The sequence below is a fragment of the Rhodnius prolixus genome, unplaced genomic scaffold (assembly GCF_049639745.1).
Source record: "Rhodnius prolixus isolate KJV_2025 unplaced genomic scaffold, Rpr scaffold_16, whole genome shotgun sequence".
In the NCBI taxonomy this organism is placed as follows: domain Eukaryota; kingdom Metazoa; phylum Arthropoda; class Insecta; order Hemiptera; family Reduviidae; genus Rhodnius; species Rhodnius prolixus.
The window spans coordinates 1,028,861-1,054,233 of NW_027411616.1; the positions used below are offsets into that span (position 1 = coordinate 1,028,861).

The window sequence follows — 25,373 nt, forward strand, 5'->3', positions numbered from 1 at the left end:
TGAAGACAAGAATTTTTATGCAAGTTTTGCTGAAGGACCTTGTAACATCATCCCATCTAATCTTTCCATACAAATGCCAGATGTATGAACATATCTTAGTTAATAATTCAGTAACGTTTCTTACTGAATGTATTGATTGAAAAAGTATTACTAATAATAGACACAGTTTATAATACCCACCACATCTAGCACACATAATTTAATGAAAGTAATGAAATGCATTAAATAGTGAAATGAAATGCCACTTTTTGGGAAATAGAAATACTTGAACATTTAGAGTGATCATATCCAAAAGTTTTTTCTTCCTCAATAATTACAATTCACTACTCGCCAAAAAAATGAATTCTATAATTTTTGTAACCTGTGATCAAAAATAAAGGTTAAGAAAAATGACAGTAAAAGCCTTGGAGTAGAAGGCAGAAGGATAGCATTATCGGTTTTACTGCTGAGAATAAGTCGTGAAGCCTTTAGCACCTACTAGTTGATAATCTAGTGTTCCATAAAATAAAGGATTTTGTTAATTATCATTGAAATTGATTAATTGATATCTGAAATCAGTATTTATTTATAAACTTCATCTATCTAAATAATTGGTAAAAATGCATGTGAAGAACGCCTCTTCATAGTATTTATAAATTGCCAACAAACATGAAAAGGCAGCCAATTATTACTTAAGGTTTTTATTTCATACATTTATAAACATTTATAATTTATTTACCCAAAAGCACGTCATATTAGTTTTACTAGTAATATATACGATTTCTTTTTTCTTTTTTTTTGTAATGTGCATTAAATATAATACAATATTTGTTGTTTTACATATATATATATATATATATATATATATATGCGTGTGTGTGTATGTGTGTGTCATGCATCACAATACTTCGGCGAGAAACTGTCGCTAAACTTCTAGTGCTTTCAATGCATTCTCAAGTTTGTCTGTTATCTAAAATTAAAAAAGAGAAAATAACATTATTAGTAATAAACTAAATTATACCAACACTACAGTTGTACTACGCCAAATTAAAGAAGTCTACCTATATATGTTATACTTAACGAGGTCGGGTGATTAAAGATCATCACTTTCCGTACATACAGGGAATTCTTTTTTTATATGTTATGTATATCTTTAATCACCTGTCCCTTTAAGACTTGATGACTCTCATTTTCAAACCTACACAGGTCCTTCACACTGATTAGAAAGCTGTATTAACAGCAACTCAGCATAGTTAACTAGCCATGCTTTGGTTTCTAAAAAAGAGTAACTACCAAAAACGCGTGAAAATCACACCCTTCTCTTTCACTCAACGCTAGAACAGTATCAATATTTCTACTTTAAAACAATAATTACTTCAGGGAGGAATAAAAATTAATATTCTTTCTACACAAAATAAAAAAAAAATAAATATAAGTAATGATGGAGGAGATTCGGCTCGTCGATTATTTAAGTATTATTTGCGTTAGACTGTTGAGAGAGATCCTGACAGCATTAAATAAGCGACATAAAAATTGAAACAAAAATTCTGCTGAATAAAAAAAAAGGTTTAAAAAATAAATTTTAATTCAATACAGAGAAGTTTTAATACCAAAATTGTATCGGTAGCAATGATTAAGTTTTTTAATTAGTGTGCAATACTAGTATTGCAAGAGAATTTCAACAAAGAAATTGTATTGAGAGTACTGGAACGACTACAAAAGATTTTTTGAACGAATACATTTAAAACACATCTGTCCTTTTTATACGATAGGGTGAAAAGTAAAAGAGTGCCACTCCTCTTGAAACCAAACATTTTTGTCCAGAACGAAGAGATAGTAAGGGTGGTTTAGCGGTAAAATAAATGCTAATTTATCAAAGAAATATTTTGAGGAAAAAACTCGTCTCTCCAAATAACTGTAGTAGATCGCCAACATTTTAGAAATTTGCAAGTAGCTCTTCAGATTGGAAAGATTGCTTTAGGTCTGCCATAGAGTCTAGTAAAGAATAATTGAATCGGTAATGTGGCAAATCCACTTGGTTACCTAGATTCGATTCTCTTTAGAACAGTACTGGCATAATAACCAGCTTACAGGTCATTTCTCAGGAATCTTCTTGGAAACGACTGTGAGCTGTAGAGGCTCCTAAGCAGCACTTAGTTAATTAGAACACCTTGACTGCCGATCCAGCGAGCTACAGCTGAGTTAATCTCTTCCTGCCAACAGTTGCAGTAGAGAAACATAGCACCTGTGCAAACATTGCACTGTGCCTTGTGCAATATTCATTAAAACAAAAAATAAGTCAACACAAAGTTTGGCACAATTAATTGTACATGTATATATATATATATATATATATATATATCTACTAACCTTTCTGTAAAACTCTAGCTGTTGTGAAATATAATTTTTTAATGCTTTAGATACTTCCTCTGCCCTTTCATGATAGAAATGATTTATTTCTGCTAGTAGTGCATATGAGACTATGTCAGTTCTTCTGTTGACTCCTTCTAGCTGATTTGGTGTCAGTTTTTGTCCAAAAGCTATTTTTTGACATTCTCTTTTTGTTTGCAATGCTTTCTAACAAATAAACCACAAAAAATAAAATAAAATAAAAAACAAAGGGATAAATTACACTTAGGAGAGACGAAAACTTCGTTTTATAAAATATAAAACTGCCTCAAAATTTAAATTCATACAGGAAATGTGTTTTAAACCATTTTGGCCTTAAATTGTGTACAGAATTTTTTTTGGCAATGTTATTTGCAGTTGCTTTACGGTTTGAGTTCATATTGCATTTACTTTGATAATTCGTAAAACTGTACTTATAACGTGAACCCTGAGTTTGCAATCTGATGCAACAATGAAATTGTTAGAATGATGGTTTGGTTTACGACCGTTGTTAATAGATTATCCTAGCGAATTTTGAGGTGGGGTCAATAACATTTTTTAGTCAATTTTTTTATTTTTATTTTTATACAGACGTATCGGCAAATTTATTGCCTTCATCAGAATATTACAAATTTGTAAAGTTATATGTTTAGCTACATCATCATAACTGATTTATAATACCCAGAAGGCAATAAATTCGCCGAAACGTTGGTTTAAAAAAAAATAAATTTGACAAAAAATGTTTATTGGCCGCACCTCAAAGTTCCCTAGGATAATAAAATTGTTAATTTGAAGCACTGTCTTTTTTTAAATTTAAAAGTCACATATGTACCTCACGAAACAATATTAGTTCGGATGAGCAGCGTGTTTCACCGAAATAGAAGTCCGTGTACTTCAATTGTTATACAAGTATTTATTTTTCAATAGCAGAGAGAGTGAGAGAAAACAGAAGGAAGCTTAATGCTTTCTCTTCATACAGCAAGAAGAATATTTTATTTAAAGATAGAATGGGCTGGATATTTTAATAATTAATTGACTCTCAACATCTCGACTGCTGAGATGTTGCTATTGAATGAAGAACTAGCTTGCAATAAACTAAGAAATGTTTGAATTTGTTGAATGAAGGTTAATTGTAAGCAAAAATACTACTTTCATATAAAATCTTTAGTTTACTTCAATTTTTGTTATATAGGAATGAATATAATAAATACGATAAAAACGATAAAAGTCCTGACTAGAACAAAGAATAAATAGATTTTTATCAAAATTAAATTATAGAAACTTTTTAGGTGGTCCACTTCAATTTGTGAACAGTGTATTTTACTAAACTAACCTTATGAAGATTTAGTATGTCCGGCATAGAAGACAGGAGGCCTTTGTAGACATGAAGCATATCGCCAAGAGGTTCCCAATCCAGTTTAGGCTGTTCTTCAAACATTTTCCCTATGTCATTATAAGAATCTCCTATTGTTTTTACAGCTGATGTCAACTTTTCATGAATAATTCCTATAAATTTAAAGCTGACTGTAAATAATGAGGGAGGTTAAATTGAGATGAACATCAAAAGGCATTTTTCTTAATTTAGATCTGGACTATGGGGCGAGCATGGAAAAATGATGTTAAGCATGGGGCTTTTAACTGCAGGTTACCTATGAATACCCTGCCAAATTTATATTTTTAGAAAGAACATTAGTTCTAAAGAATTTGCTCTAGCCTTCGTCCGCGTCAAAATTTCGTAATTAGATATTAGCGCGTTTAAAAAAATAGTTTTTCGCTAGTATGAATACCCCAACACAGCAAAGGCTCTCAAAATAAATATTGACCATATTTTTTTTACAATAAGATTTAATTCTATGTATTCTCTTCCCAGGAGCTTCTAACATCTAACTGTCCGGTGTTGGTTTTTTGTGTTTTAGTAAAGTTTTCTGTCCGTAAAAAGATAAATTAAAAAAACAAAACAAACTTTTTTTCAGACTCTTAAAAGTGATTAATTAGTTTGACAAAGAAAATCTCATGACTGAAAGAGTGCATTGTGCGTATGCCTCTTTTGGATGCGCTTTCTGTTTACCATATTCTCGGAGAGAAGAACGATCACTATATAAGACAAAAAAAAAAAAAGTTCCAATGTTACAGATAACAGATTTAAATTCAATTTAGTCATAAATGTGACTGCAAAACTTCCAGAGCTGATTCTGTTGCTTTTATGATGATAGGCTCTCTCAGTGATTCAATAGAGTTTTGCACTAACTTTTTGTGACAGTCACCTCAAATAGCCTTAATAACCCAATGTGCGTTTTTAGTAAGACTTAATGATTTTTTTAAAGTCTCCACACCTCTCTCTTAATTTGTTCATTCCTCCAGGCCGTTGTTTTCTTTTTAACCCCTACTTTAGTCTTTCCGCTCACTTGCTCTGCTGCTTCTAGTGCAATATTCTTATAAGTGACCCAACATTTTTCTATATCCGCTACTGCCCAACTGCTGTTCTTTACTTTTACATTGTACTCTACTCTTTTCTGAAATTCAGATCTTATGTGCTGTCTCTTTAATTCATAGTTATTAACTTTTGTCTTTTTACTCCTATTTCTTTTCCTTCTTTTACTATCCTGATTTATTCTGGCTGTCTAAACCATTTAGAGCAGATAGTGGTCATTTCCGATCTCATATCCTCGCTTTACTCTAACATTCCTGATATCTTTCCTCATTCTTCTACTTACCAAGAAGTAATCAATAATTGATTTTTCTTTTCTTGCTGGCTCTTCCCTGGTATATTTGTGTATATTTTTGTGTGGGTACATTGAGTTGGCCACAATTAAATCATTAGCAACACAGAGATCCAAGATTCTCTCTATTATTTCTCACAGCCTCCCCGTGCTTTCCCAAGCATCCAAACCAGCCTGTATCGTCGTTCCCAACTCTGCCATTAACGTCTACCACCACTATACAATTTCCTCTGCTTTCATCGATTAAAGATTGCAAATCTGAGAAGAATTCATCTTTTTCTTAGGCTAGGGCATCTTCGTTAGGTGCATAAGCAATAATAATATAAATCTCCTCCTCCCCAACCCTTCAAATACACAGCCATAAGCCTTCCGTTTTTAAACAGCCAACTTTTTAAATTCGAGGTGTACTTATTATGGAACATAAATCCCACTCCTGCTTTCGCTCTAAGAGTCTTTTTAACATCTGAATACAAGAGAACATAATTGTTCTCTATGTTAATTACATTACATTCTTTCTTCTTCGTTTCAGTCAGTTATTAGCCAGTTAAGGTTATTGTGTTTAAATCTATTGACTAATTCTGTTTCTTTTCCTGTAATTCCTCTTACATTCCACGTACCGACTCTTTGTGTCCTTTGTCCTCGCCAAATCATATCCCTTAAAATTCTTCCAGCTCTATCATTCTTGATGCGTTTAATAAATTTAATTTAAGAGGAGCTGGTTATTAGCCCGAGCCTCCGATGCTGATGGTAGGGATGCTCCTATGACCTCAGGCTGTCATGTGCGTTTCTTTGAACCTCGGGCTGTTCTGGAGTACTGCTTCCTGAGACAGCATTCTCCCAGCATGCTATCAGGTTGAAACCTGTTGGTCGTTCAGTTACTGCGTACACAACATCCAGGGGCACCACGCGGAGGAAACCAACTCACCCCTGGAAGATGGACATACTCATATAATTTCAAAGATTTTTAAACAAACCATCTCTTTATAGCAAAAAATTTTAGCCATGCCTGAAAATAAATTTCCATGCATCCGTTATGCCGCGTTGCTTAACAATATTGATAGCCCTAGCAGACGTTTCTTCTGGACCGCTGATCTGTGAAAGCAGTTTTGGATTACTGGCTCCGATGATATCAGGAAAAACAGTACATACACCATGGTAAACTGTCTGATAGTACGGCAAGATTTAACGATAATCTTATTAGTAAGGATGTTGAACTCCTGTTAAACGCCAGATTGAACACTTTCCGCAGAAATATTAGCAGCTTTGGATTGGGTGCTTATTATGTACACTTTAAATGGCACATTGGTATGATCACAGTTGCCTAAAGATTATTATCTGAGAAGCCTTAACTCTACATCCTCAGTAAGGTCTGTAAGTTTAATACAGAATTGCCCTGCCCGCTATGTGGAAACATTAAAGATGATTTAATTCATTTCCTAATTTGTTAGATGTTTTAAGGTCCAAGTATTTACATATGTAGAACATAAACTTTTCTTCATCTATACAACCTGGAATTATATTGGAGAACCTGTTATGTTTCGACACACTATACAAAGTGAAATGCATGTATTTTTTTGCAATCAATTTTTTAAAGGTGAGAAATTTGTTTTTATTAATCTAGTAGGTTATTCATTTGTAAAAGCGAATTCATTTGAGTGGTTTTTATTCTCTTTTTTTATATATGGAGTACTTTTTTTTGTAAATGCTCGAGTCAACCGCTTGTTACAATTGTGTTATAAACAAGTAACAATAAATACATAATAAATAAATAAATATTGTTACATGCACATTTGTAATTTAATTATTTATAACATTAAATAAAAGAGTGTTGATAATTAATTAAAATGGAACATACCTTTAGGTAGTTCTGTACCCATTGCCTGACCTAAGGCATAAAATGCTTGCCCAATTTTTTGAAATTCTCTTTTATAAGGCCCCTGATGTTTTTTTGTTTGATCAGCCGCAGTTTCCATCAAATGTTTCACAGCACTATCCATATTTTGGACAAATTTTGCGCAGCTAATAGTTTCTTGTTCTCTGAAATGATAAAATAAATAAATATAAACAGATGATTCTTCTTTCATTGAAATAATTACAATGCTAATTGGCCACATTTCTCTTAACATTGAAATTTACTGAACGTACAGTAAAAAAACTGGCCATGTTGTTAGCTGCCACAAATTAATCTTTCAGTTTAAATGGACCTTCATACATGCCCAATCATGCGGCGCTGCCATCGATTGATGTTTCGAACTGAATAATTACACCCCACAACACTCCAAAAATTATTTTTTTCTGACAAAATGTTACAAATAAAGGCGATAGTAATAATATAGGCAGTTTATATTCTAATTCAAATGAAAATATTCGTCCGATTTCAAGTGTACTAAAAAAAACGAACCTTTCATTACAGTTAGAAATGCAACTGTATTTTCAACTTATTTTCTTCAAAGTTGAAATTCTATGATTACTTAAGGTTATCTAGGAGATAGATCTGTATGTTGTACTAACTGTTTAAGAAGAGAGCATAAAAACCTGACGGAACTATTTGCATGAAAATCGCGATAAATTTAAAATTCAGTCAATGAAGTTGCATTACACGCAAAACGGACTTTGACCAACATATTATGATCATTTAACCATTATGAATCCTAGATAGAACATAAAGATTGAGAGCTTAATGTGATTCTTCATTTTACTGATCCATGAATACAAATATATATAGCAGAGGTTAAAACAATTATTCTAGGGTGAACTCGATTTTTTGGAAAATAAATTATTTCTTAACTTCTATGATATTCAAGAGTTTTTTAACTGAGAGCAAAATAATAATAATAGTAATACGATGAGCCGGAAATAAAAAAATAATTAAAACGGTCCAGTAGGACAGTTGTATAAGGATTGATCATCAAAAACTGCACTTTGCCTAACGTTGAAAAACACCGAACTTTGACAATTTTGTTCTCTTTTTCTATAAAATATAAAATTCCCAAATTTTCTTTTAAATATAGGACAAATATTCTTTTCTAAGAGTATTTTTTTTGCAAGTACGTAAATGAAATAGATTTTAAGAAAAAAGTTGCCGAAAATGGGCAAAAAAGGCATTTTCAGAAAATGTTCTTGTTCTTCTTGTTACCTGTTTTGTAAATAACGTAGCGCCTAAATACGCCGACCGATTTTCATGAATGAGGTGTCATTCGATTCGGAATTTTATGTAGATGTGCCTTTTGGAGGTCTCGACGCTGTATATAGAATGGGAGAGGAGTTAGTTCCATGTATGTAAGGCCCCCTCCAAAATTATGATTACTAATTACTCTGTAAATTTTGGCCCGATTTTGATAAAATTTGGTAAGATGATAGGGTTAGAGCTCCCCTACGTAAAATTAAAGCGGCGATCTGCTCTCCTCTTCTGTTAAGAGGAAGTATAGCAATCGTTTCAAATTATCGACGCGTGGACCGATTTTCAGAATGATGTGTCATTCTAATCGAAATTTTATGTAGGTTCGCATTGTGGAAGTCTCGTCGCTGTGCATTTTTAGGAGAGGAGTTCGCACCACGTGAATAATGCCTCGTAAAACAATTCATACTAATAACTCTATAAATCTTAACCCGATTTTGATTAAATGTAGGACGTAGGGATGGTTGATACTTCCCTACGTGACGCTCAAGTGTCATCATGCTCTTATACCTGCTAAGAGGAAGTACTGCAATCGTTCAAATTATCGACGCGTGAATCGATTTAAGTCAATTAATTGTCATTCGATTCGTGGAACTCGACGTCATCAACTGAGAAACGGAGTCTGCCCCACTTAAGTAAGGCCTGTCTTAATAACCAGTATCTACGACTAATTTTGATAAAATTTGGCAGGAAGAAGTGGTTCGATTTTTACTGCGTGACTTAAAGGGCCATCCTACTCTTACAGCTACTTAAGGGAAGTATTGCAATCGTTCGTATTTGAAGTTTAATTTGTCTTTGCCTTTTAGGGAGAAATACATTAATCGCCCTTTAATTTTTCTCACTGCTGCTGTTAAAAGGAAGTACTGAAATCGCAGTTTAAATTTGCTTTTTACCAACAAATACCTCCCAATTTTATTAGAATCGTTTTTCTAAGAAAATTGTTTTTGTCGATTTTTTGGTGGCCGCAAATCTAAGTATTCTTTTAAAAGATCTCTCCAGTGGCAACTGAGACTGTTGAAAAAGATAAGAATGTGAATAAGCTTTAACAACCCTTTGAACCAAAAAATAGATGATCCTTAAATCTGAATTAGGTATTAACCAATACAACTAGGTATCTTATAAATAAACTTCCCTTATCTGTTAGACTTGGTCTTTCAAAATTTTCTATTGTACCTTATTTGAAACTAAGCAAATTAACCTTCGATTATAAAAACAGTACTTTTTAAAAATATTTCCTAACATTTTGTCAAATATTTCAAAAAGACCAGAAGTAAATTTTTAAATTGCAATTTGTAACCTTTGACTTTTTTATTTTAAGACAATCTACTTTAAAAATTGACTACTGGTCCATCTAAAAGATTTTTCAATGAATAATCAACTTGATAAACTAACACTGTTGAGTGCTCGTGAACACTTATTCTTGCAAAGCAAACGTAATTTCTCGTACGAAGATAAAAGGAAACCAGGAAAATTATATACCGTTTGAAAGCCCATTAAACAAGGAAACTTTTATAAAAAGTGCCAGCACCTAGGTCGGATAATGATCACATACGAGCCTAATGAGTTTTCTTAAAAATGTCGATTACTTTTATATTTCCAGTATCCGGAGGAAGATTGAGGCTGTTTGGAGAATAACATATGATTCGAAATGGTATCAATTTTTAGAAAATTTATCTGTCTTTCTATCCGTGTCATCATAATCGAATTCAGAATAAAACTTCCTGAGTAATAACATTTTTATTGCAAAAAAGTAATGTTTTTAGAAAAAAAAAAATTAAGTGACGTCACTAAAAAACAATAGAAAATATGAAGTTGGCCAATATGTCATTGAATTCCACTTTTGATGTACTGTGTGTACACAGTAGGCCTAAGGACATTACTTACTGATTCACCCTATCTATCTATCTATCTATCTATCTATCTATCTATCTATCTATCTATCTATCTATCTATCTATCTATCTATCTATATATATATATATATATATATATATATATAAATATATATCTATATAGTAAGTAAAGTAAACTAATCGCCTATTTTTTTTCAGGCGGGGCTTAACGTCCAACTACCATTTACTAGGTGTCGTGGACGGAATATATATGTACGAGGGGGTACCCAAAAATAACCGGAATTGCGTTGCCGCGCATGGAGCTTATGTAGTACGCATTTCTGCCGCTAGACGTGTATAGCGCAATTCCTTGCCAGTTCAGTCCTGCCTGTGTTGTCTGCCTGGCTTGTTCTGTTCATCTGCAGTGATTGTTTTTACCAGCGCTGTTTTGTTCTTTTTTCGTTTTTTATGATGGCAAGTTTAAGTGAACAACGTGCAGCTCTGAAATTTTGTTTTCTACTCGGCAAAAATGCTGCTGAAAGTGTTTTAATGTTGAAAACAGCTTACAAAGATGACGCTATGGGAAAAACTCAAGTATACGAGTGGTTTACTCGGTTTAAAAATGTCGTCAAGTCAAGTCAAACATCAAAACAATGCTGATTTGCTTTTTTGATGCCAAAGGCGTAGTCCATTCAGAGTTTGTCCCCCCAGGTCAGACCGTCAATCAAACCTTGTATTTGGAAGTTTTGAAAAGATTGCGCAACAGTGTTCGCCAAAAAAGACCCGATTTGTGGCAAACAGGAGACTGGTTCTTCCACCACGACAATGCACCTGCACACACAGCCATCTCTGTTACACAGTTTTTGGCTAAAAATGGCATGGTTCCGCTGCCCCACGCACCTTACTCGCCTGACCTGGCTCCGTGCGACTTTTTCTTATTTCCACGCATGAAAAAGGGCATGAAAGGTCACCGATTTTACAACATTGAAGAGGTCAAGAAAAAAACGAAGAAGGAGCTGTCAGCCATTTCTAAAGATGACTACAAAAAAATGTTTCGAACAGTGAAAGCACCGGTGGAACAAATGTATTAGTTGTAATGGAGAGTATTTTGAACGGGATAAGGTTGTTCTGTAAAAAATTTGTAAATAAATAGCTTTTAAAAAATAATTCCGGTTTTTTTTGGGTACCCCCTCGTATATATATATGTAGGAAAGAAGAGAGTAGATAATAATTAACAAGAAATAAAGAAAGAAAAACAAGGAATCACTGATGATACAATAATATATTTCAATCGCCTTTACACCTTTTCCGTCTTAAACACACATTCAATATGATAATATATTTAACGCCTGAAAATAATTTAGACAAAACAATATCTTTTCCCATTGCCATCAATATAAATATTGCCATGGAATAGTATTTAACTAAATAAATTTATCCGGGGGTGCCTCCACGGATTTCCATTCCACAGATCGGCCGTCCTGCGAATCGTTCGCCTCGAACGATCGGTCTTGCACATACCAGCCTCAATCTACTCCTTTCTCCTTTTACCCCATCTACTTCCATTTCTTCACCTTCTTCTGCATCGTTTTCACCATCCTCAACGTCTCCGTCATCCACTTCGCCATCCTCTTCTCCTTCACCATCGTATCGATCTTTCCCTTCGATTTTAATAAACCTATAAGGCCCTAGTACCAAACTGTCCAAGTTTGGACGTTTGACCGAATTGGGTCCTCCGCACCGCCACTCTTTCTCTAACCTTGTGAACAGTAGCCTGTTTCCTCTTCCGGTCTCAAGTACGCCTCTTTTCTTCTTGCCCTTGTTCAATATTTGTTTTTGCTGAAGCTCCCAACTCTTCTCTCTCGGGTCCTAATCTTTCCCGTTCCAATCTCTCTCTTTCTATTCTAATCTTCTCTCTTTCCCTTTCTAATCTTAAAGCGTCATCCCGCTGTCTCATTTCTATTATTCTCTGTCGATCTCTTTCTTCATGACGTCGTCGTTCTTCTTCACGCAAAGCTCGCTCCTTTTCTCTTCGCCGTTGACTTTTTCTAGCGGTCTTCTTCCTATTTCGTGTTTCTATTTTCTTTCCTCTTTTGGTTTCTTCTGCTCCACTTTTCTCGATAGACACTTCTTCGTTGCCCAGCAAATCAATTTGCAAAACGCTGGGAATCGTTTCGGCGGCAATAAATTTCACCTCTCCTTTCACAATGGTAACCACCTCTTGAGACAAAAAATTCCTTACCTAATACAAGGTCAACTTTCAGACAGCTACTAGGCACAACGTTAAATTTGGATTGGTATTTTTCTCCATCAATATGAAATTCGGTCTCAAATGCTCCATACGTCTCAATACTGCCACCTAGACCCCTCAACTTCATTTTTTTTGCAGTCAATTTAACTTTATCCGCCATTTTAAAATAGGCCTCTGATCCTATCAAATTGACGTCACTGCGGTATCTACAAGAGCTTGCAGTTCTACATTGGTGATCTTCACTACTTTCATCATCGCCCCATCTGAAAAATCATCGTTGATTGTCCTGGCGTTCGCCTCAGAGATCTCGGAATTCTGCTTAGAACTCTCCCTTTTTTGAGATAGGCGATCAACATTGCATGCTGTAGCGATGTGTCCGAAGCGATTGCATCGATAGCATTTTGATCCTTGATCTTGGGACGGACAGCTATTGGATTTATGCCCCTTTCGACCACAATTATAACAACAAACTAATTCATTTGCTTTTTTCCCCATCTCATAATCGGTTTTCGGGTCGGTCGCCTGGTGTCCGCCTTTCCTAGGGTATTCTCTTCCTCCGTTAGCTACGCTCGAATTGTAATTAGAAAATCTCTTTATAGCACAGTAAATTTCTAACTTCTCCTTAAACTCCTGGTAAGTTTTGGCGCCATACAAAATAGCTTTATTAAATCCTTCGTCCGGTATGCCATTTATAGTATACTGGATTAATACTTCCTCTTCAAGGTCACCTCTAGAGGCTATCTCCTTCATTACCAAAGCATATTCCTGCACCAGCTCATCTCTTTTCTTCCTTCTAGTTCGCAACATCTGATGAAGGTCTGCGCTGTTTACTTTTCGGCCGTATTCCCTCATAAGGAGTTCTTTTAATTTTGCCCAGGTGGTTATTCCTTTCTCCGACTGAACTTGTAGCTTAGCAAGACCCCGGAGTGACCTCCTTGCGAACGTTAGTTTTTGAAAGTCATTTAGACCTGCCATTTCGACTACCTCCTCGAAATCGGAGATCCATTTCCCCACTGGATAATTGTCGTGGGCACTGAACGTGCGAATGGACTCCTCCAAGTCTCTAAAGGATAGAGTCAACTCAGGTCTGTTGAATACTCTGTGGTATGGTTGCTCACCGCTTACTGAATAAGGTCTAACATCAGCTTCGGCTTCAATAACCGCAGGTAATTCTCCCTCCTCATCATTTTTCTCGCCGGTTATAGCCACTTCTTTTATCTTTGTGAGAAACTGGCAGATTCGCTTGCTGATGGCATCCGCATCCCCATCATAGTCAAGATCTAAAATATTACAAATCGCTAATAAATCGGCAAGAGAGAATTTCTCACTAATATGTCTGGCCTTCCTTTCGAATCCCTCGGAATTCTCATCAAAATGAAATCCTTCAAACGCTTTTAAATTCCGTCTTACCCATCTTGCGTCGGCTACAGCATCAAAAATGGCAACATGAAGGGCTTTCACTGCCGAAATGCGCCCATTGGCAATGTTGGCTGCCACATTAACAATATCACCTAAGGCCACCATTCTAAATTAACAATAACGTATATAAACAAACAAACCTTAAAGTCCACAACAAAACAGATCAACAGAACAGTTCTCAACAAAAGTTTCTTACTTCACCGGACGCACGAGTGATATCCCACTTCTGATGTAGGAAAGAAGAGAGTAGATAATAATTAACAAGAGATAAAGAAAGAAAAACAAGGAATCACTGATGATATAATAATATATTTCAATCGCCTTTACACCTTTTCCGTCTTAAACACACATTCAATATGATAATATATTTAACGCCTGGAAATAATTTAGACAAAACAATATCTTTTCCCATTGCCATCAATATAAATATTGCCATGGAATAGTATTTAACTAAATAAATTTATCCGGGGGTGCCTCCACGGATTTCCATTCCATATATATATATATACACAGGGTGTCCCAAGCTATATGGATAACGACTTTTTCTCGGAAACTAAGATAGCTAGAAAAAAACTAAAAAATACGTGTTCCCTTAGTTTTTTGTTAGAAATCCAAATTTACTTTGTAATTTTTTTTCGGTGCTTCCAGAAGCGAGATACAGGCACCAACTTGATTTTTTCAAATGGGAAGGTGCGGTTTTTATTTCAGAAATAGATTCCTCTATATTTTTTTAAGAAAAATTTACTTGAACGGTTTTTTTCTGTGAGCGATATTTTAGAAGTTATGAATGAAAACATGATTCTTATAAGAAATGTCAAAATGATAATATTATAACGGTTTTTTGATTGAATAAGAAGAAGAGTACTATTTTATTATAAATTTTACTCCTCATTAATATTACAGATCATGCTCGAAATGGCCTCCACCATTAGAGATGCATAGACATGCACTTTCCTGCCAAAGAAATAGATTCGGCTTTAACCGACTTACAAGTATCTATTATTCTCTGCTTTAGTTCATCTACAGATGCCATCCCGGCTTGATTCTGATACACCTAGATTTAGAAATGGTTTTAGGTAAGCAGAAATAAGGAAAGAAAGAAAAAAGTTATGAATAATCACCTTGTTTTTCAGGTATCCCCAAAGGAAATAGTTCATAGGTGTCAAATCCGGTGAGAGAGGTGTCACTGAATCGCCCCCCGTATCGATATAACACCATCAGGAATGTAAAGAGATATCTCGGTAGGCAATTTGATGGGCATGTTATATCGACACGGGGGGAATTCAGTGTCCACCTCGTTTACCGGATTTGACACCTATGGACTATTTCCTTTGGGGATACCTGAAAAACAAGGTGATTATTCATAACTTTTTTCTTTTTTCCTTATTTCTGCTTTCCTAAAACCATTTCTAAATCTAGGTGTATCAGAATCAAGCCGGGATGGCATCTGTAGATGAACTAAAGCAGAGAATAATAGATACTTGTAAGTCGGTTAAAGCCGAATCTATTTCTTTGGCAGGAAAGTGCATGTCTATGCATCTCTAATGGTGGAGGCCATTTCGAGCATGATCTGTAATATTAATGAGGAGTAAAATTTATAATAAAATAGTACTTTTCTTCTTATTCAATCAAAAACCCGTTATAATATTATCATTTTGACATTTCTTATAAGAATCATGTTTTCATTCATAACTTCTAAAATATCGCTCACAGAAAAAAACCGTTCAAGTAAATTTTTCTTAAAAAAATAGAGGAATCTATTTCTGAAATAAAAACTGCACCTTCCCATTTGAAAAAATGAAGTTGGTGCCTGTATCTCGCTTCTGGAAGCACCGAAAAAAATTTACAAAGTAATTTGGATTTCTAACAAAAAACTAAGGGAACACGATTTTTTAGTTTTTTTCTAGCTATATTAGTTTCCGAGAAAAAGTCGTTATCCATATAGCTTATATAGCTTGGGACACCCTATATATATATATATATAGGGTGACCAGAGTTATATGCTCCACCCACTTTTTTTTTAAACGGTGGGAAATTTCGAAAAAATAAAAAACACGTATTTAATCATTTTTAGTCTAGTTTATTTTTAGTGCCTGACCTATTTTTTAAACCCCTCGAGATACAGAATCCAACTTTTTTTTAAAATGGAACGTTATATTTTTTGTTGCATATTTTTTTAGTATTTGAGCTCCTAAAAAAATAATAAAAATTTTTTTGAAATCAGTTAGGTTTTTCAAAAGTTATGGTAAATATGAAGTCATTGAACTCCACTTTAGATGACTACACACAGTAGGCCTATGGACACAGTAGTTATGGTAATTTAAAATATGAAAAACAAATTTCAGTTTACTGTCAAAATTACGTTATTTTTTTTAAAGAATTTGTTCAAACTGGGCACAATCAACGGATAGGCAAGCCAAAACTCTGGACTCCCACGCTTTGCTTGTAGCAGCACTTATGGTGGCGAAGTCAAGATCTAGGCAGGCTAGAGTTATTCGACGTTTCAGATCATCGACTGAAGCCACGGGATTAAGGTTACTGTACTTAACTGTAACCCTTCTCGCCTCACATAAATCAGTTTAGAATCACTGACAGCATAATGCTGGACCCTGAACTCCATTAGGGTCCAGAATGTGTATCAGCTGACCAATTAGAAATTCATACTTATAGAATAATATCTATTTGTTTGATTTCTCATTCATTATTGTTAGGATTTTTTCAAACCAACTGAATCATTTGCAACATTACACGCTTTTCAGTAATATTTTACAAGAAAATTTTGTAACAAAAATTAAAAATAAATGGAAAGAACAATTTAACTAAAGTGTTAAAAAATAACTTACAAAATGCACTGATTGATGGTTCCATCTGGAGCATCAATTGCATAAAAATAAATAGCACCAACAAATTCATCCTTTTCTGCTTTACGTTTGCCGGCTTTCCACATTTTATCATCTGTACAAGTAATAAAATGTTCCCAAACTGGAGATCTATATACAAAGTTAAATAATATATATGCTGATGTATTATTCAAAATACAAATAATAAAGAGAAAATTTGTTTTAATACATTTTTAATTTTGGAATCAGTTTACTAATAAATTCACCACTTATTTTAAATTTTTTTTTTTATCAATTTGCTTGCAATAGGCTGCAGGAGAGATGGTTAAAATAAGTGAATACATCATTTACCAACTGTTAATACCTAAACCAACTGTTTTACCTAAAAATGGGAAGGTTAAATTATGGGGGCAGTCAGAACGAAAGGAAGATCCAAGAAATGTAAAATTTTCATTCCAACATGATAGGAGGGGGTAAAAAAAAAAATTCGCTGACTTATTGAAAGATTGAAATGGTATGTGGTGGTCACAAGCTCTGCGTGCGATTGGAGAGAGGCAAGAAAGAAGTAGAAGATTTCTTTAACAACAAAATTTTGCTTACAACCATTTTACAAAACATCTAACACTAAATAGTCCAATTTTACTACAAAATATAAATTAATAAAAATTTTAAGATCAGTAATTATTAGAGTAGAATTACTGATTGTAGCTAATTAGTCGGTTCGTAAATCGATTAAATCGTAATTCTTGGTTGTTACCTTAATAAGATTGATTATGTTAAAAAGTTCATTAAGCAATATATACGTATATAAATGTAAACATATATTAAACCTACCTTGATAATATGGGATGACGACATACACAATCTACAAAAGCTTGTAACTGGTTTTTTCGGCGAGCAATAAAATGCTCTTCATATCTTCCTGTTAAATGAAATAACTATTAATATAGTTATTAATAATGAAATAACTATATCAGCCAACATACGTTCTTATGCAAAAAATGCCACCAACTTATAAATTGCTATTTGAAATTATTGAGTGAGGGTAAAGTGGAGTTTACCTGAAATTTGTTTCTCTGGTAAAGGAGGTATGGGTATCAGACTATATTTCTCTTCAAGACGTTCATGTAACCAATCAAAATGTTTATACCTTCTAGAAACTTGTATATTATTAAACTAAAAAACAAGAATAAAAAAATAGATTTTTGCAACTTCGTTTTGTTAGTTTAGGTATTGACAAATAGTTTTTTTGTCTAATTGATACGGAAAAAATAATGAAATTATTTCCTTTATTAATTATTAACATACCGAAGGAGTAATCTGGTAAGCTATAAAGCTCTTAATTCCTTTAAATTTAGATTCTTTCTTTGGTTGTGCAACGACACAGTAATATGATGGAGAGGTTGTTGGCGCCCATTGGTACCCACCGCTACCGTCTAATGCGTCGACTATTTGCACCTTCTCTGCCTCAGGTGCGTCATATCTTTGTGAACCACCGAGAATATAATCTTTACCTCCAGTTCTAACAAAAGTGGAATATCTATTGAAATTTTTCCTACCAAATACAGGCGCCATGGCTGATTCATCCGGCGGTTTGCCTGTTAACAAGAAATTTGATTTTATTATTTCTTAAAAAAAAATCAAATTTAATACATTAATTCAATTATTTTATATTAAAGAATTGGGAAAAAGTAGCATGAAAGGCCTCGCTACATTTAAATATCAATGATAATATTGTCAGTTACATTCGCAGACAACAGGAATGGTAGTTCTACATAACTTTCTTCTGGAGGGATAACTTCCCATCTTGATGTGATTTTCGCACGTCCCACTGCCTTTTCTGCTATGGAGCAAACTATATACCTTCTATACCAAAATTCACTGGACCAAAATTGACGGATGCCCAATTAGATTGACTGCTAGTATCATTAGTATACCAAATCACTGATTTGCGATTTCTACCAAGCCTTAAAACATTACTACAATTTGTAAGAAATCTTAGAAAAAAAAGTAACGAAAATCGTTTAGGTGTGTCAGTAACGATTGACAGTTAACATAGCAATCAAATAAGTTAAATTACAATGAAATGATTGAATGAATGTTTGAATGTGAATGTTCAGTGTGCAACTTTTTGAAGGACGTAGTTAATGAATGAATAAGGGGTATCTCAGAATTCACGCGAGATGAACCTTGTGCTATTTGTGCGGTACACTGTTGCGAACGGACAAACAGACAGCGAAAAAGCTGACAGTTCAGGGTAATTAAAACTGGAGGGTTACACAAAAAACTACGCATTTTCATTGTTAAACAATATTTTAAAAATTATGAAGGTGTTGCAGCTACAGCCATGAGGCTCATTTTAACCTAGCTTTGATGGCTTGGTTAATCAACAAAACTGGGGCATTTGGGGTTCAAAAAATCCATGAGTGATTGTTGAAAAACAAATGAATACAAAACGTAACATTGTTTGGGCTGGAGGCATTATTGGACCATTCTTCTTCGAAAATGCGGCTGGTAAGGCAATAACAGTTAATGTTGCTCGCTAACGCGACATGACAATCCAATTTTTTGAGCATAAATTGCAAGATATGGATATGTGGTTTCAACAAGACCTGGCCAAATGCAATACAGCTAAGACAAAATTCAATTACTGCATTGCCTAGTCGTGTAACTTCCCGCTTTGGAGATCAGAATTGGCCGCCCAGATCATGTGATTTAACGCCGTTGGAATTTTTTTTTTAAGTATAAGATTTATGCCGGCCACCCACGCCTTGAAGGAGAAAATTGAGCGCTGCATCACCGAAATTCAGTCACATTTGTGCAAAACGGTCATGGAAAATTTTAACAAAAGAGTACGAATGTGCCAGCGAAGCCTTGGAAGCCATTTACTCGATATGCTATTCTATACATAATACACTGTATACTTTATGAATCTATAAAAAATAGACAATAGACACCCTATATTATACATATGTTATAGATAAAAAACTTTTACTGAGAATTCCAGCAATTAGCCTATCAGAGAAGTCTCTCTTAACTTTCCTTTCAACAATCGGACTGTAGCTGGCACTTTGCCTCAGGAAAGTAGCAATGATGGAGGCAGTTCGAGGAGAAGTGGCGGTAGGTCTAACTCTGTAAACCACTTCGACTTCATGCGCATCGATATCTACAACAATGTTTATTTTATTCAATAAATCTTCTTAGTTTTTGTATCGCAAATACGCTATGTTAGGTATTTTAACTTTTTTGCTAACTTCTGCTTGTTTTAAGTAACTCAACAGTTGACTATAACTCAGAGATCTCACTTTCAGCCTTCTTCTTATTTGTAAAGCTATCAACCAGAGCTGTTATGGAGTTAACTTTGAACAGTAAACAAGTAACTGGAGATGTATTCTCTCGAATACAAGCATGACATTCGTTTAGCGATTTAATTATATCAGCATTTTGAGTATTTTTTTATTTTCAATGAATGCATTTAAAACAGTAGCATTTATTCGTATACCCTTCAGTGTATTATTTAAAGATAAAATCTAATTGTTTGAACTTAGTACCTTTGCAGTGCAAGATGATGCAGATGTAGAATCAATTTGTGCATTTCGTACCTGCCTATTATGATACACTTCCAGAGCTTATTTAATTCTTTGAAAGTTGTCCTATCGTCAATAGTGAGTCTAAAACAGTCTAAATGGTATAATAAGTTACACTTTAAACACTGTGCGAGTGTGATTTGGGAGCCGTGCGTCAGAACATCATTTACCATCATCACTTATCAAAAGAGCAGAAGTTTAAAGTTTTAAGAGGGCGTTCACAGATTGAACAGAGTAAGGCTTCTTACGTTAATAAATGTGCTAACCCGTTAGAAAATGAGGTGATTTTTTTTCTCAAATAACTTAATAGGTTCAACAAGAATTATTTTGATGACTAGCACCAAAACAAAACTTTCTATTAATACGACATACAAAAAAGCTTGCACTTATAACTTCCACAAATCACACTAAAAAACAAATTTTTAACCCACAAGATAAGAACTGTGCTACCAGCAAAAAGTGAAAAGAGAGCGAGTGAGAAAGAGACCTCTGCTATTTCGAAGGCTTGACAAGTGCGAGATACCTCCAAATGGGCACTGAATTTCCCTTGACAACGAGCTGTACGGAATCACAATGTTGGAGTCTGCTTGTAAAACCCTTATCATCTACCTAGTTGAAAGAGAGAAAAATTCTGAGTCTTTGGATATTTTCTCGAAATCGCCTAAAACAATTTCTAAACTTTAACTGTAAGGATATAAAACTAACACTTATATTTGAAACACCCTTTCACAAAAATTTATCTTAATTGGGTTCTGTAAATTACGAGGGGCAGTGCTGTCTCTCCCTTACAAAGAAACACAGCACTGTCGAAGAATATATTACACAACTGCAGGTAAGAAGGCCTAGGCATTCAGAAATGAGTACACTATAAATTATCTTTAATAAAAGATAATAATATGATGTATTCTGCGTTTACCTCCTATTTATTGAACCAATTAAGACAGTTAATATCCTCACCTTGCCCTTCAGGATTCGTCTCATGAGTAGTATGTAACGGATCACGTGACGGAATTGAAGGAGGTGTTGGCGAGCATTCCCAGTCGTCATCCCATTCTTCTTCCCAAAAATCTGTCTGCTCGTATGGCTGGAAATGAGAGTTAAATCAAATTTATAATTTTTTTTTTTTGTATATCGCGACCTGTCACTTGCACCTATTCTTTAATTAGTAATGCTTTAAATGCTACTTTAAACCTTTCTTGTTTTGGGTGAGTATATTTCATTAATCACGAACCCTGAATAGCCTTAATTTCTCCACCATGCTTCAGCATTTCGAAATGTATACTGTTGCTTTGTAGAGATTTACTTTCTTTCATGGATTATAACATTCCATCGAAGTCATCTTTTGAGGACGATTTAGCATCATCTAGCGAGATTTGATACTATTGCACGTTTCTCAGAATAATCAGACCATTTAGTATATCTTTAAATTACTTCTCCTGTTTTAAAATATTCTCTGTTCCAGCCACTATCTGCACTCTCCCTTCACCATAAACGAGGCTAATATACAATCTTTTACAATCATTTATAACGACATTACGACTGTGAGCCAATCATTATCAAGAACAAAACTTCCAATTTAGCTTTGACAATTTTCATCTTTGTCCTGAGCTGTACAAAGTTTTAATTCTTAATACTACATGATAATTTAAGACTAGTTGTAGATTTTGAACAGCGCACAGAACTCAATTGAATTCGAAGTAGCTAAATTATTTTTGTTTTAGTGTGAGTGTACGGCTCACGATACATCATTAAAATTAGTTATACAAAGCCAAATTAAAATGGAGATTTTGAGACCTAATAAGGTTTTATATTAATGAAAGAAAAATATTCCTATTATGTAAACAATTTTAGGAGGAATCCAGAGAACTTAGAGGCAAAAAAATTGTTTGAAAGATAGGAAATTAAAGGATTATTCAAACATGTAAAAAGAGACGGAATAATATGTAATAATAAGTAATAGAAATTCTGGAACAATTGCGGGTTTTTTCGAAAGCACAATAAAGTAAAATAAAAAAAAAATTCGCTGTAATGAGTATTGTATAGGCGTATTCGTAAAAAGAAAAGCTAGCATTGTCCGAACGATTTGTGAGATATAATGACTCGTACAATCGAAAGATCAAGGCGCTTTAATTACAACGTGAATAGGCCCCTTTTAAGTTAGGTAGGGTAGGGCAGGATATTTTTGTTGATTCTGTTTAATTTTCCTTCAAGATGATATTGTTTTTTCCCAAAATGATTGTTATATTTAAAAATAGAGTTTTTCTTATTTTTAACAGTTCAGTATTTCTGCAAGGATGAGATTATTTTATTTTATTCCTTCTGTACCATTTAAAGGCAAAGAGCCCTACGCCATTTTAGGTCTGGAACTTAATTCATTGCCGGGTTTTATCTAGTAATAACAAGATGTTTAATAATTAAAAATAATGAGTACCTCTACATATGCAGCAGGAAAGAGACCGGTTTGTCCACAATGATTCGTACCTTCCCACCACCCTTCGCCTACATCTTCCCTAGTTACTGTTAATATATCTCCTGCATGCACCGTAAGTTCTGCTGAATCAGGTTCACCAGAAAAATCATACAACACTTGCACTTGCTGAAAAAAAATGAACCAAAATATATAATTATTCTAAATGGATTTAGGAACATTCAGCTCCAAAGATTAAGTAGTTAACCTACACTACTACTGAAACAATTTTAGGTTCAATTTGTGACATAAATCCACAAATCTTAAAGGAAACTACACAGGGAGTAGCTGCAAAGAGATCCACTACTCTTTAAAATGCCTTTACTTTAGATTTTGTTGTGACATACGCTAAGGAATAGCTGTACTAGAATCCTAAAATCCACATAATCCTACAATGCGAGACAGAAACATTAACCACCAGTTATTAACTGGTTTTTATTAATAATTAAAAAACAAATCTTTAGTGTGACATACTTTTTTTTACTGCAATTCTCAACTATACTTATAATTTTTAAGAAATATAACTAGCCTTCAGGAAAGGGAATAGTGTATCTCCCTTATTAGGATTTAGAGAAAACCACGAAAAAAACATTCAGTACTTCCACGCTGGCGGATTTAGTATCGAAATCCAAACCGAAAATCAAGATTAAGTCTCTAGCGATTTTTCGTTTTTGAAATGCTAAGTATTATATTACTGCTTTCAAAAAAACACACATTTTTTTAGTAAATTCTTAAAAATGTATTTCCTTTGAAAATTCTACTTCACGAATTTAGAATGATGACAATATTTTTCCTCAGTAAAAAATGTAGAGAATAGTTAGAACTTAAGAATTATTGAAAGTTCTTTGCGTTAGATATACTATGACACATTAATTGACCATCCAACGAACTTAATAGGTGACGTCATTACTCTTTCTGACAATGAGAAATAGAATCAGTATTCATGAATCCAATTAGCCTTTCTTATAATTTTATTTTAGTCTAGTCAATCTTATGAATTATCATTGTTCAAAGGAAATAATCAAAAGCAGAATAATAAAGTTAAGAATCACAATTCAGACTCATTAAAACAGCAATGTTGACCGTGTAAATGAAAATCTCATTATATTTATAAAAGGTAATGAATGTACAGTTACTTCCTCAGAAAACGCTATTGGATCTGATAAGTTAAGAGAAATAATAAAACTTTTTTTTTGTAACAATGAAATTGTATATAATTTAAATTTTGCGAATAATTTATACTTATAACACAGCAGTCAATGATTATTTTTTTATTTTATTTCTATTAATGATATGACATAAAAATAATCAGTTGTTGAAACACTACATTTTAAATAGATGTTCGACAAAATAATTTTTTCAAAGAATTAGAAGAAAACTATTTTTAAAATATAAAAAGCTCACAATCTCATTTGTTTGAACTATGGATATAATTAACTAATTTTCTCTCCATGTTTGAAAAAAAAATTAAATACCTTTTATACTACACTTTTCTTACAATATGATCCGCTTAGATGTTTTCAGCACAAAATTAATTCTTCAATATTAATAAAAGATCAAATTGGGTGTATTACGAAAAACAAATGAACCATAATTAATAAACTAAATGAAAGTCAACATCTTAACTTACCTACTAAATTTTACAATATAAATGAACCATATTTAATTTTAAAAAAAATGCCAACTGTTTAAAAAATTATAAAATTTAGATATTACTAATATGCAAATCATAAGTACCCACTTTCACATTGGCCATTATTCTTTAGATCGCCAAAAAGTCTGATAGCAATTTTTTTTTTGTAAATAAATTAACACCTTAATGACTGATAAGTAATAATCACACTCATATTTCAACCACACACGAAGTACACTAATTATCAACAACATAAACAGAGAGGTTTGTTTTAAACCTGTTGAGCGGCGATGCCAACCTCCGATCATGAAATTATCGCAATCATGTATTGAAATTATCCACTTTATCACAAATTGGTTGCTAAATTTAAGAATTGAAAAATAAAATATTTATAAAAATGTTGAGCAAACGATCACATTTTGGTTCTCAACCTTTTTAAATTCCATTACATCACTGTCAAAGTTCACATTTTTCTTTCTTAAAATTTTGTACTATGCCAAGACTAATTTTTGTATTAGGATTAAAATATAAGCAACTCTTGACAACATTTTGCAAGGTTAAACAACATTAAAGTTGGATCTTTGCTCTAGGACATGTACATTGTTCCACTAGCGAAGACCAAGCGGTTTTTCCAAGGGATACCCCTCTTTTCACTAACCAAGGGAAGACGCCCCTTGAAGCTTGTAGGACAGGAAAAGTACTTCTTGGAACTAGTACACAATATATCTGTCCATCCAACTAGCATCTGCTGGTCAAGCTAAAGTGCAATGTGTGAATAATGAAAACCCTTATTCAATTGTCTTACAGGAGTTTAATTGTAAGCAATAAATCAATTAAGTACTTAATTCAAACCTACAAAAAGAACAAACAATTGCTTTGATATGTCGAAAATCTTAAGTATTATACTGATCCAAAACAACGCTATTGAAATCTAATTTCATGAAATACATTAGCGTTTGCAATATTTATAAAAAGATGCTTTCCGAAGAGATTGTTCGCAGGAAACTTGCTTGGTTCGGCCATCTGAAAAGAATGCCAGAGAGCAGGGTACCCAAAGCAGTCCTAGAATGGAACCCTCCA

General features: G+C 33.7%; 1 protein-coding gene across 1 annotated transcript; it reads right to left on the bottom strand.

Annotated features, from left to right (window-relative positions):
• Positions 1-533: 533 nt before the first annotated feature.
• SH3PX1 (sorting nexin 33-like protein SH3PX1) lies at positions 534-24,560 on the bottom strand. Its single transcript, XM_074134554.1, has 11 exons — positions 24,402-24,560; positions 22,625-22,789; positions 21,151-21,277; positions 17,915-18,204; positions 17,668-17,782; positions 17,441-17,528; positions 16,610-16,756; positions 6,943-7,124; positions 3,701-3,873; positions 2,350-2,556; positions 534-949 (listed from the first exon to the last, which is right to left on the bottom strand). The coding sequence occupies exons 1-11, from the start codon at positions 24,414-24,416 to the stop codon at positions 905-907; spliced, it is 1,554 nt and encodes a 517-aa protein (XP_073990655.1). The 5' UTR covers positions 24,417-24,560; the 3' UTR covers positions 534-904.
• Positions 24,561-25,373: the final 813 nt, after the last annotated feature.